This window comes from Sesamum indicum, linkage group LG3, assembly GCF_000512975.1.
Source record: "Sesamum indicum cultivar Zhongzhi No. 13 linkage group LG3, S_indicum_v1.0, whole genome shotgun sequence".
Taxonomy (NCBI): Eukaryota; Viridiplantae; Streptophyta; class Magnoliopsida; order Lamiales; family Pedaliaceae; genus Sesamum; species Sesamum indicum.
This window is the reverse complement of record NC_026147.1, coordinates 23,814,242-23,828,424: the sequence shown is the minus strand read 5'-3', so window position 1 is coordinate 23,828,424 and position 14,183 is coordinate 23,814,242. Positions and strand designations below refer to the sequence as shown.

Genomic DNA, 14,183 nt, shown 5'->3' with positions numbered 1-14,183 from the left:
GCCCCCCCCTTACGTCCACCCTCCTCCCCCTCCCCTTCCTACCCCCTACATGCCCTGGCGACCAGCGTCGCCTAGAAGTGGAGGCCGAACGGTCGCCCTCGCTCTGATGGGCGAAGGTGGTCACCCTCACTGCGTTGGGGTGGGGCGACGGAGCCTCTGAAACCGCCGCCGCTGCTTCTTCTTTTTTTTTTAAAAAAATTTATAAATTAATATAATAAAAATAATATTTTATTATTAACAAATATGTATAATACTTTAATTAAATAATTATTATATAAAATAATATTTTATTATTAGTATATTAATAAATATATTAGATGTGAGAGAAGGGCAAAAATGTCAAAGAAAAGGTACTTTCGTAGCCAATTCGCAATCAAAGCACATGTAGCCCAATTTCTGTATAGAGGGGTTTTTTTGAACTTTATATTATATCACGGGGGGTAATTGATATTTAATTTTCATGGAGGGTTTTTTGAACATTTCTATTATCACAGGGGAGGTCCCTGGATATATCCCTTGGCCTTTTTGATTATGCAGTATATTATCATATGTGCTTCACCTGAACTATTAAAATGCAACTTGAATTCCTTTAACCCTCTATGTTAACTTGGAGGATCGACTAGTTATTGCATTAGTTGTCCATTTCGAATGCTTGTCTATTCATCTCCTTTGATTTCTCTTACTGCTCTGTCAAGGCCTCGTGATATCCATCAGTTTCACTAGTGAGACCAATTTTTGTTCAAGTAGAATGTGTGTTCTTGTTAGCTGTTGTTATATCAATACTGCGTGCAATTAAGATTAATCCCTTCATAGCTGGTGGTAGGAGGTACCTCTATTTGGCTTCCTATTCACAAAATTCGGTATTTTTTGTGCAAATTGATCAGGGTATCGTATGGCTGCTGAATGTGCTAAAAATGCATTGCTGGAGAAAGTTGTGGACAATAAACTTGATGCAGGTGAGCATTCTTTAGCCTTTGCTCCTCTTTGTTTGCAGTGCAGTGTCTCTTCTATATAAGTTTACTAGTTTTATTCTGCAGCATCCATTCCCTACTGTCAGCCCCTTTTTTCCCATAATGTTTGCACTCCGCGCACCATGGAAACCGAAAAGAAAACAGGAAATAATTTTGCACTTCTGGAAAACTATACTACCAGTTGCAATTTTAGCTGGTTCACGTTTTATAAGCAAATAGCTTTAGAAAACATATGGCGAATTGACTACCATAATTTATTAGATTGTGTCATTTCGTCCACATGGTTTTCTGTTTTAAATCAGATCTTGTGCTTGCAGAGAAATTCAAAGCAGACTTGATGAAGATTGCAATGACCACTTTGAGTTCCAAAATTCTATCTCAGGACAAAGAGCATTTTGCAAAACTAGCTGTTGATGCGGTTATGAGGCTAAAGGTATGATCCTATTTGACTTGGTAACTTGCTTGAGACTACTTTGGTTGTTGGAATGGAGCTTTTGGCATTCCATTTAGTGCAGCCTCCACATAATCTTGGTTAGATCCTTAAGTGATAACTCTTTAGATATACGAACTTCGTGGCTTGTGCATACGAGGTTTATATGTATGCATATTTGCGTCGTGCCCGAAATGTCTGCATTGACAGGGATTATTTTTGTATTTGCTAAGAAAATGGTCTGTGTTTATGTTGGGTCAGGCTGATACCATCTTGTGTACGAAATTGAGCATGTGGAGATCCATTTTCTCTGTAGTCAATTCTCGTTTGGGGAACTTCTTGATCTAATAAATAACGTTGGAAATGACAGGGAAGCACTAATTTGGAAGCCATTCAAATCATAAAGAAGCCTGGAGGATCGTTGAAAGATTCATTTCTAGACGAGGGGTGAGCCAGATAACATTTATTATACATAAGTGGTCTTATTTATCATGATCATCTGTTTTTAACATATTCCCTCATTGTCATGATGCATTTCTAAAAGGTCCAAGTCTATTTAAATCAAAACCAGAAAGAATCTGTTTACTTCTGCGGATCCTTTGGTTTATTCTCAGTGGAGCTGTCATGTACTTAGTTGCTGCTTGCTTGAAAATGTCTACTTATAGCATTACCTAATCTAAAACATTTTATTTCTCCTGGAATTGTCTAATTTACCTGTCATCAGTAAGCGATGGACCAAATACTCTTTAGCTGCTGTGTTCAACTTCAGACTCTCTGTTAGTAATCTTAATTATACTTAATTGTAGGATTTCATGGTTTTATTATGGGAAGATTTACGTGGGAATGAAATGCTCATTACAAATTAATCAAACAACTACTCCTAAGGTTTAGGCTGGGGTATTGTCTGCTGATAACAACTTTGCGTTTGTTAGTTGGCTTAGTAATTAGATTCTTAGAATTCTTCATAAAGGTTTCTGTATATTAAAAAACATTCAGTAGTCTGTATATTTGTTTATTTTCTTGATAATTAGCATAATGTAGCAATCTAATCTATTATGGACTTGGTGATATGATATAAATTTTTCCATTCTTGGTTGACATTCTTCTTCATTCAGATTTATTCTAGACAAGAAAATTGGTGTTGGCCAACCAAAACGGATTGAGAATGCAAAAATTTTGGTGGCAAATACTGCAATGGACACAGATAAAGTGAAAATATATGGGGCACGTGTTCGTGTTGATTCAATGGCTAAGGTTGCTGAGATTGAAGTAGCTGAAAAGGAAAAGATGAGGGAAAAGGTCCAAAAGATTATCAATCATGGCATAAACTGCTTTGTTAACCGACAGTTGATTTACAATTTCCCAGAGGAACTATTTGCCGATGCTGGAGTACTTGCAATAGAGCATGCCGATTTTGATGGGATTGAGCGACTAGCTCTTGTTACTGGTGGTGAGATAGCATCAACTTTTGATAATCCAGAGTCAGTCAAGCTTGGGCACTGCAAGCTCATTGAAGAAATTATGATTGGTGAAGATAAGTTGATCCACTTTTCTGGGGTTGACATGGGCCAGGCATGTACAATTGTATTGAGAGGTGCAAGGTATCTATCTTCAATATTCTTGTTGTAACTGATTCTTCCTTTTCAACTACTCTGATAATATTCTTTATGTTTCAATTGTTCACCTTGGGGGGAAAGGTCATAACTGTAACCATCTTTCTGATGGTGATCCAACCTGTCTGAACTTTTTAGTCGTCTGTAGTGGCTGGTTATCTGCTAATTAATCATTAAGCTGGCTGTTTGGAGTATGTCTATGTCTATTATTGTGAATGAGTGTCAATCCTGTTGGAGGATGCTTTCTCTGATTGTCATTATGATTCTGCATCATAACTTTATCCACTGAGTTGACACCCATCTACTTTGAACAGTGAATTTAGATTTACATCTGTTAACCACACCTTATATTTGTGTATTCATATGGTCTACTGGCAGCCCTCATATGTTGGATGAAGCTGAAAGATCTCTGCATGATGCATTGTGCGTTCTATCACAGACGGTAAATGACAGCAGGGTTTTGCTTGGAGGTGGTTGGCCCGAGATGGTAATGGCAAAGTCAGTTGATGAACTTGCCAGGAAGACTCCAGGGAAAAGATCTCATGCCATTGAAGCTTTCTCAAGGGCGCTTGTGGCCATTCCAACTACAATTGCTGATAATGCTGGTTTGGATAGTGCTGAATTAATCGCTCAACTTCGTGCAGAGCACCATAAAGAGGGAAGCAATGCAGGGATTGATGTTATCTCTGGATCTGTGAGTAACTCTATATAAGTTTGTTCTTGTGTTCTTCTTCTCTGTTGACTATCTCATATTAATGACACATGCCCCAGAACACAGGCTGACATTCACATAGCCATGCATTTGAACGATGATACATCATTGTTTTTTGTCCAAGGGTCATTCTCACTTGTGGGATGCATGCCTGATATCTCTTTTCCTATCATGATGCATCAAAACTTCACAAGTCCTGTTTCACTTGTGAGAAATCCTTTACCAACTCTTATTTTGATGGGCATGTGGGGCCCGGTTCTCAACCTCACACGTCAGTGATCATTAGTCAGTTAACCTCATAACTACCTCTGTGAACTCTGTTATAATCTCAAAATGAAATTCAAATGTCAAGGGTGACAAGTTGCAATAAACATTACTGAGAAATTGCAAGCACTAGATTGCTCATTGGTTTTTGTAGAATTTTACTGTGTTTCTTTAGACAAAATACATGGGACAAACTTCTTTTTTACTGAACCTATGTAATTCTTCCGTTCCTGTAATTTTTACTGAGAAATAGGACTTAGATATGCTACATGATGTTTAACTGGTGGTTATCACCAATTTCATTGCAGGTTGGAGATATGGCAGAACTAGGTATTTCCGAGGCATTCAAAGTAAAGCAAGCTGTATTGCTATCAGCAACTGAAGCTGCTGAGATGATTCTAAGGGTTGATGAAATTATCACTTGTGCCCCACGTAGGAGAGAAGACAGAATGTGAAGGAATGGCTCATCATAGGGAAGAAGACTTGCTATGTTTTTGTGTGATATCTATTGCTGATTCAGGTGGATGTATGATTATGAATTATCTATGGACCAGGGGTGTGAACATGTTGTGAGATCAATACATTTCAAAGTTGAGAGAATGTCATGACATATTGGCATCTGAATTTTGTTTTAGAAAAAACGATTCTTCATCATGTAGTAACTGGTGGCCCGATAACTGTTCAAACAATATTTTCTGTATGTGGACTTTCTTAGTCGTGGATTTTCCTCGGAGGCAAATTTCTAGGAGTGAACAGTTTATGGTAATTCTTCAGAACGAAAATTCTTTGTACTAGTGTACTCGTGTGTTCTGCTAGATCAAACTGGGCCGTCTTTGTATTTGACTGGAAGGTTACGATTTGGTTTTTTAACTAATATGATTATTACATGGTTTGTTGACTTGCATATTTGGATGCTCTACATATGGCAGCATGATTGAATTTTACCTTCTTGGTCGTATAACTCGATTATGAAACCTCAGTGTAAGTGATAATCAGAATAAAAAATCATGTGACAAAGAGGAACCATTTGAATATGATATCAACTACTTACGGTGATGTTGGCTCGCTCATTTAGATGCCCTAGATAGTGTAGCTAGGTTGATTCTCAGCTTCTTGGTATAGAGTATTATTTCATTGACTTATAAACCCCAATTTGATTTATGATTAAAATTTAAAAGATTATAATTAAATTACGACTGAAACCCAATTAAAAAATCATGTGACAAATAAGGAACCATCTCAATAACGCAACTCATAAGAGTTCTTACAAATCAACCCTTAGTCAAAACAGAAATTGAAGACTCCAAGAACTAGTCCTTATGTAGCACTCATTATATTCAGTGTCTTTCTTCCTTTTCTAGTATCATGGAATGTTCAAAGCGTAAACCCCTGAGAAATTTCTCCAATGCTCGAAATCTCAGGATTCAACATCAATCTCTGAAGTCATTTACAGCCCCCCAAACTCATCATACGCCTCCACATTTCTCTTCTCCACCTGCCATGCCAAAACCTTCATTCATGCTCACTCCTTCAACCAAATCTCAACTCCAGGTTTTTGCATTTATTTTAAATCGTGGAATTTGGTAAAAGTGACAGGCACCTATGATGTTTTGCTGTAGCTACGAGCAAGTATTTCTAGGGAGCTCAATCCTGTACAAGGAAACTCATCAACATAGATCTCAGATTTCTTGAAAATTCAACATTTTACATGCAAATATGTTCCATTGGCTAATACATAAGCGTTTAGGTAGACAAATGTTCATAGTAGTGTAATTTAGTGATTACATAATTTACATTAAAGACACTCAGGATGATCATGAGAGAAAAACACACTGAAATCTGTAACAAGCACTGTTTCTTCCCTGGCAAAGCCGAAGCATCTTATATTGATCATAATCGAGCAGATTATCCCCACAATGCAGTGTCATTCTGCAGCTTAGATATGGCTTTTTTTCTTTCCCATATTAACATCAGCTTCATCTAGTCGATCCAGAATGCGTCCAGCATCTTTGCCATGAAGCTGTACCTGTCTGCAGCTTCATCAATCTGCGGCACAGGTTTTCAAGGTTGATTCAGTCAATAGAACCTCTACAAAGAGGAATGTGAATATGATCTAATTTATAGTATGTACCATTTTTTGAGTTGGCATTCCAGCTCCATGTCCTGCCTTACGTTCGATACGAACAATAATTGGATTAGTTTGAGGACTTTTCTCCAAGCTTGAGCACAGAACATATTGCATGGTCTATAGCAAACAATAAAGTAAGCAATAAGGTACCTAACAGGTGCAACTGAGACCAGACAGCTAAGATATAACAGCAATTGCATTTGTGATAAACCATACTATTACTTAACCACAATACTAAACACTTCAGGCCCAGTACAGTGTCAACCAACATAAACTTCGAATATAAAGCATTAAGAATTCAATTGATAAAAGACCCACCGCCAATAACTTCAGTGAGTGCAGTGGCACAACCCTGTCATCATGGTCAGCAGTCAATAACATCGTGGAAGGATACTGAATGAACATATGAGAAGGTTTGTCCCAGGGCCTCCTGACATTATGCAAGGGCGAGTACCTGACAGGAAGAGAATAGGAAAACGTATGTCAAATGACAGCAAAAGTCAGATGTCTCCAAGACGTGAAGTTTGGTAAAAATAGGAAGGACACAATAAAAAGATGCTCCAAGAAGCACTCTGATTGGCATTGTACAAAGACAAACAACATACTGCATCCATAACGCACACTTAACAAAGGCTTACAACCAGCAAAACAAACTTTTTTGTACTACCACAAACTGAGATGAACAGCCTGTTGAACTAACACAAACTTTAGGTTGTCCAAAGATAGCACTCATACAAACAGATATTGAAAGCAGAAAGGACAGAGGGGCCATGGCCTCTAAAGTCTCAGTACTGTATGTGTTTATGTGTGTTGTGTGCATCTAAATGTAATATTACAAATAACTTACATGTAAATCTTTCAAATATCTTTTGTATTTGGCTCCTTTAACCCAGTTAAAGAACTCTTATATAACCAGAAAAAGGAGGGGAAAAAAAAGAAACTTTTACTTTTAACTTTGTCCAAATAGTAATGCTCCAATGATAGTGAGTTCAGCAAATTTAATGGTGAGACTTCATTGACTTTGTGTAAAGTGAAAATCTTCAGGTAAGATCCAAAGTCATATCCTTTCCCCTAAACCTTCATTACTGATATTAAACGGACAATTCAGCGTCAAGTATCTAATGAGAAAGCCTGGCGAGGTAGTTCTGATCAAGGTAGAAGAGCTCACTTGATTAGCCAATGGAACTGTTCCTCCTTATCTGAGCAGCCAAAGTCTGATGTCCATGCATGCCCTGGTTTGGAGGGAGAATATTTCCAAAAATATGGTTAAAACAAAATTTTAATAGAGAAAAAGCCTCCATTGAAGGGGAAAATATGACTTTCCCTCACCAATTGTGAACTTGTGAAACCGTAGCATGTCCATGACACCAACATGAGCAAGAGCGCAGCCAAAAAGATCAGGTCTCTGTGATCACAAAATTTCCCAATTTTCTATTTTAGTTGGGAAAGAAAAGTATGTCAGACAGAAGTACTGGAAAAGAAGATGAGAAGAGATACCTGATTAATACAAGCCCCGATGAGAAGCCCTCCATTGCTTCCACCTTCAATACATAACTTCCTTGCTTGCGTGTAACCAGCAGAGACAAGATACTCTGCAGCTGATATGAAGTCGTCAAAACAATTCTGCTTCCTTGAAAGGGCACCGCCTTTATGCCATTCTTCCCCATACTCTCCTCCTCCACGAATGTTTGCAATGCAAAAGATGACATCTAAATGCTTTGCAATCAAAATACGGCTAACAGAAAAATATGGAGTAATACTGACATTAAATCCTCCATATCCATATAGTAAACAGGGGTGTGAACCATCCAGAGAAATGCCCTTTCTAGCCACAATAAACATTGGAATTTTAGTACCATCTTTACTGGGCACAAATGCCTGAAAAATGAGAATCCCAATCAAGGAGAGGATAAAAGAAACTTGAACACAAAGACAAAAGATCAACAATCCATTACTTCCATTCTACCCCCCAAAACCTGCACCAGGAGTGTGTTTCCTCATTGTTGATACACAAAAGAAAAACCCCAAGTTATTTGGAAGCAAAAGGGGAATCTATGTCCATCTACTCGCACCATTATAACTCGACTTTTGTTCCCCATGGTTAGGAACTTTGCGGACTCTTAAAAGTCAAAAGCCCACAACTCATCCTAAATCACCCCCACTGAGTGGAGTCAAAAGAGAAAGCATATTGTTTGAACCAGACAATAGGTTCTGGCAGAATTTGAAAATCAGCATGATCTAAGATCCAACAAAATAAAGGAACTGATCTGATAGATGAACTGAAGTTCTGTTATGTGTTTGGCAGCAAGAGTGGTAACATATTTTCACCACTAAAAAATTTATCTATATTTCAAAATAGGATATAAAGGCTCACAGACTACCAGACTAAGGAAAGAGAATTAAACACACACTTCAGCTAAGTTACCAAATTATGTCCTCATGTGGTTAACTGCAAGGGTAAAACAAACATAGCATTCACCTGATTGACATTGAACTCAGTCCGGTCAAAGCCAGGGACATCAATCTCTCGGAATATTCTCATATCTGGGGTCTCAGCTTCCAGGTTGCACTTATATATAATGCCAGGGATGAGGAAGCTTGTAAATCCAATAAAGATCATGCTCTCTTTGCGTCGAGAAGAAATCTCAGTTACTGTTCCAATATCAAGTGGTAAATGGTGCACAAGAGCACCTGTTTCCAAGTCCCTTAACTGCAAAACATTTTTCACATCACTCAAATAATTCACTACAATTTGATTTCCATTTGCTGCCACAGCAGATTCAAGCACGTCCTTTTTATCTTCACGAAGTACTTCATTCCAAAAAGTAGGTTCTTTCAGATCAACTCGGACTAGTTTGTTTCTTGGAGCATCCTTATTAGTAAGGAATGTGAAAATTGCATCATCATTTGCAATATACTGATATAAAGCATCAAATGTGTCAACAAGCTTGACAAAAGGAAGCAATTCCTTTGTGCCTTTGTAACCCTCAAGTCCTCTAGGGAGCACTGATATGTCGCAGTGATAAATCTTGTTGACAGGATCACAATTTTCATATGTATACAGAAGAACATACTGCACATTCCAACGAGGAAAAAGGGAAATTAGTTAATTGAAAAGTAAATCAATATTATGGCAGTGTGAAAATATAAGTGATAGTAAACCAAGTTGCATTAATCCCAAATCATGTCTAGTGTAGTCAAAATTCAGTACCTTCCCGTCATCAGTGACTTTGGCTGAACGTGTATGTTTCGGATTGTCTGGATCACTCCAACATAATATGTCTTCAGACTGAGCAGTACCCAAAAAGTGATAATACAGTTCATGGTGTAGATTGGCATTTGTTTCTGTGCCAGCATCCAACTTCTTTCCATTCCTTTGGAATAAATAATGCAACACAGAGATCAGAACTGACGAGAAGTTCAAAACAAGTGCGAATTAAACATCTAAATTTTATGATCAATGCAACTGATTTTGAATCAATGGCTTTAGAAAATTCAAAATTTTCAGCTTGTCTTGAGAGGTAATTTTGCAACATAGCAGCAGAAAGAATGTAAACAAAGAAATTAGTCAATTTTCTACTGTAACCAATTAACCTTTCTGCTAAGAATAAAATACTACAAGTGGAACGAGTCCATGAAGATCAAGACACGCTTCAAAATGAATTTTCACTTACTCTGGAGCTGGATAACGGCTGTAGAAAAATCCTTTGCTGTCATGTGTCCAACTAATAGTAGAAAACTTAACCTGTAATAAACAAATATGCATTTGTGGAACCCAACTTACTAATCTAATTTAGTATATCATGAATCAGCTCCATCTCAGATTTACTTTTAGAAGAAATCCATAACATAAATCAAAAGATTGCAGGAACTTTACCCATGAAATGGTGTCAGGCTCGATGCACTTGTCCTCAATCCGCATAACTTTAATGGTAATCCAATCGCTTCCACTAGAACTAATGCCATATGCCAAGTACCTTGCATCCTCGCTAACTGCATATGCAGTCAACGCCACAGTACCATCGTCACTTAATGTGTTTGGATCAAGCAAAACCTCAGGTTTTCCGTCCAAGCTATCCTATACCATAACAAGATTGTTATTTCAAAATTCAGCATGACATGCAATGAACACTTCAGAAGGTCAATAAAATCAAGAAAAGTTGATATCTTGATGAAGAACCTGAACATATAGAACCCTTTGAGGTTGTAGACCCGTGTTATGGAAGAAAAAGTACTTGCCCCCAGCTCTAGATGGAGCACTATATTTCGGGAAATCATACAATTCGGTGAGCTTTTCACGGAGCCTTTCTCTTGTTTCACAGGTTTTAAGCACAGAATCTGTCAGTTTCATCTGCTTTTCAACAAACTCTTTCGTCTCCGCGGAATCGGGATCCTCAAGCCTAATCACATTATTCGGAATTCATTAAACATATTGCCGAAAAATGAGAAACAAAGAGAAACACACTCAGATTTTCCAGGATTCGAGTCTCCAACCGGTCTTGAAAAGGTTAGAATAACACTTTGATTTAAGCCTTTAACAAGACAAAACGGAATCAATAATCGCAATTTGATTGCATGATTCCAAAGCCTTTATTCCCAAAAATCCAAACTTGCATCCACAATAAGGTTTGAACTACTCCAAATCATTACCATCTATAAGGGTCCGGGACCATAACACCATGATAACTATCAACCACAGACTCATCCCGACGAGGCGTGGGATACTGCAGACGCTCATCAAAGGCCGATAGCGAACCCATCGGTGGAAATGTGGACAAAGAACTCGAGAGAAAGCGAGAACCAGAGAAACTTCGTCACAGTCGCTTGTGCTTGTGCAGATGCCTCCGAAAAGAAAGATGGCAGACAGTTCCCATGGCGCGGGGAAATATAACCCGGCCATCGAGGGGAAAGAATCTAGCGTAGTGAGGAGGGAATGGCGAGCGTGTGGCGACGGCATGAGCACATTTTCATGAGGAATTTGAGTAGCAGCAAATGGAAAGAGTTGGCTGGTTTTGGGGACCGAGAATTCTTGATGGAGTGTTGACATTTTGTACGAATTATGTCGCCATGATTTCGGGAAGAGGAATCTTCCATTACTAAACCTCGTTATCAAAATCTTCTTTTGATTTTTTCTTTTTCGGTGATTGAACGTGAACTTGCATCTAATTATGTATAACATTTTTAATCCTCTAATTTTTTAAAAGTGACGCTTTTAATTCTAAAATTGGCTGACAATTTTACGATTTTGGTAATAAGACTGGTGAGATTAAAACGGTTAACACATGCATTATTATTTTATAAGATCTTTTGTGGTTTGAAAAATTATATTTAGTATTATTAAAGTTTGCTTCTGTCTAACAAATAAGTCAATTCATTAGTAAAAGAATTAACTGAACTTGCTTATATTAACAAAACAAATGAATAAAAATTGATATTTAACTTCGATCAACTTATTAGTAACTCATTGCAAGTCAAATCATTTTTTTTCAAATTAAACTAACCTTATAATAGTGAAAATATACCTCCTCACATCTATTCACACGTGAAGAAGTATAATGGTACTTTGATCATAAAAAAAAATCATCTGACCAGTAATAAGTCTATTGACACACACGCATTACTTTTTACAGGTGAAAAATATACGACAATCCTCCATATATTTAATACACAAAGCAACTTGAATTTAACATCAGAAAAACAAGCTAACATATTAACTTAACCAAACTAGTAGCTAGCAATAGGGATTCACATTTTTTATCAACTAATTGATTGAATTGACATCACTCTCTTTTTCTTGACGAACTCTAAATTCAAATTTAAATTATCCCAAGCTTCCACTCCTATTGCACTGAAAAAACACAGGGATTTGATTTTTTTACACACCCCATTATGCTTGGGCCTACACATTCTTTTCATTGGGCCCAAAATCTTCCTTTTGGTATTTTCCATGACCCAAAGGTCCATCCCCATCTACTTAAATGCAATCACGACCACGGTGGATCGAACCGACTTTTTCTCATTCGATATATGAGTATTTATTTTTATTATAATTAATTTCATCATTCTTATATATAATAAGACATTGATGAAATCCGCGTAATGTTCAATTTATTTAAAAATTTAATATAGTTATGTAATTATGACTTTAACAAAAGAATGCCAATTATATGTTTATATTCACATAAGAATTTAATGTTCAAGAAATTTGAGGGCAGGTGAAATAAATAATATATAGGGAGTATTAATTTATAAAATACATATAAAATTATAATTTATAATTTAAAATGATATTTTGATCAATTCACCATAAAAATTAGATGAAAACCTAATGAAATGTACTCGTTGTTAAACGTACATTAAAATCTTAAAATATTTATAATTTTTTAAATAATAAAATAGTAGTTATAATTATGTCCAACTTCATTAGAAGTGGTTGCTATTTACCCTTATAAATTAATGTGGGCGACAGAAATCAAATACAAACAGCTGAAAAATTGAAGAGCATTTACATTTTTATGGACCGCTCTCAATTACATTTTGCACCAAACCCACTGCCACTGCCATCACAACATTCTAATTCAGAAGAGTAGTTAAAGAAGTTAAAGTTTAGGGTTAATTGCACTCCTTCCCCTTGAGCTTTGATGTAACTACATGTAAATTTTTTGTAATTTAAAATTCTTGAAGTTTGTTTCCGTCTAACAAATTCATCGAATTTGCTGATTTTAATAAAAAATTAAAAAAAATATATATTTCACCTCAATTGACTTATTACTGATTTATAACAAGTTAAATAAATATTTTTATGACCAGATAACACTCATACATCTTCATGAGTTAATGCATGTGAGGAGATATATCTTCACGGTTATAATGGTAGTTTAGTTCGAAAAAAATTATTTGACCTGCAATAAGTTAGTTTTAAGTCAATTAAGAGTAAATATCAATTTTTATTTATTTTTTTATTAATATCAACAAATTCGACGAATTTTAACTAATAGAGGGACTTATTTGTTAGACAGAAGCAAACGATGTAATTTCTCAAACCCCAAGGAGTCTACGTGTAATTATAACAAATCTCATGGGAGAAAAGTGTAATTATCCCTAAAATTTATGGTAAAGTACCACCGATCCTCATCCCTCAATTCATTCCTCATTTATTATTTATAATCTTTTTTTATTTTTCTGCGACACAATAATTTTTCATATGTTAATTGAAAATTAGAAAAAGCCCTTTTTTCCTCCCTTCTATATTAAATTTTGGTTGCTAGTCGCAGCCTTTATGCATTGAATGGTTGAAAAATAATTTTGGTAATTATTGGCATGTTTTGGGTGTAGAATTTATATTATATAAAGTTAAGCATCGAATGCAGAAAAAAAATTATAGTGTCAACAAAAATGGGAAACGATTTATTGCTAAATGTAATAAATTTAATTGTGAACGTAATTATTATTGAAGTTATTGGCGTAGTTAAATGTCGTTTTGATAAGGTCTAACAGTGAAAAACCACCACAATAACGAATTTATCCTCCAAAATATGGAAATCTTAAAATAGGACAAAAGATCCATGTATTTTTGAGCAGATTAGGGTTGAACCTGACCGTCCTATTTGGTAACACGAATTGCTAGTCGTTGATTTTTAGTCCATTCGATGGCTGCCTGGTCAGTACGTAGATTGTATGGACTCTAATAGATGGACTTTCGTAAATACATCAGGAGTTCCATTTTATATTTTAAAATTATAAAAAAAAATCAAAATGTGTCCAAAACATGTCGGACACGCCTGGCATTGTCCGACTCTGTGTCTATTTTTTTCCTTTTCTTTTTCTTTATTAATTTTGCCGTGTCTGATACTGCATTAAGTAATTTTTTGGAGTGTTTGTGCATAATAACTTTAATTATTTTGGATCCGAACCAAACCCAACTCCAATCTTTTTTTTAAATTTTATTTATATTTTTTTATAAATGAAAATAACAGTATAAATATTTTATAAATATTTAATGTATATAAGTAACACATATTTTAAACATTTTAGTATTATTAAGCCTGAAAACACGCACATATAG

At 36.0% G+C, this 14,183-nt stretch overlaps 2 protein-coding genes across 2 annotated transcripts in view; one reads left to right on the top strand and one right to left on the bottom strand.

The window, feature by feature from the left end:
- The window catches only part of LOC105159376 (T-complex protein 1 subunit beta), a 7,422-nt gene extending 2,528 nt beyond the window's left edge, over positions 1-4,894 (top strand). Inside the window, exons 7-12 of the mRNA XM_011076425.2 lie at positions 885-956; positions 1,289-1,404; positions 1,772-1,848; positions 2,517-3,002; positions 3,393-3,708; positions 4,299-4,894. Coding sequence (XP_011074727.2) covers positions 885-956; positions 1,289-1,404; positions 1,772-1,848; positions 2,517-3,002; positions 3,393-3,708; positions 4,299-4,445 — 1,214 coding nt within the window. The 3' untranslated portion in view covers positions 4,446-4,894. The remainder of the gene's footprint in view (positions 1-884; positions 957-1,288; positions 1,405-1,771; positions 1,849-2,516; positions 3,003-3,392; positions 3,709-4,298) is intronic.
- On the bottom strand, positions 5,655-11,094 carry LOC105159375 (prolyl endopeptidase). Its single transcript, XM_011076424.2, has 12 exons — positions 10,769-11,094; positions 10,299-10,518; positions 9,996-10,196; positions 9,793-9,863; positions 9,330-9,492; positions 8,598-9,191; positions 7,616-7,996; positions 7,448-7,523; positions 7,287-7,350; positions 6,437-6,572; positions 6,122-6,235; positions 5,655-6,036 (listed from the first exon to the last, which is right to left on the bottom strand). The coding sequence occupies exons 1-12, from the start codon at positions 10,876-10,878 to the stop codon at positions 5,971-5,973; spliced, it is 2,196 nt and encodes a 731-aa protein (XP_011074726.1). The 5' UTR covers positions 10,879-11,094; the 3' UTR covers positions 5,655-5,970.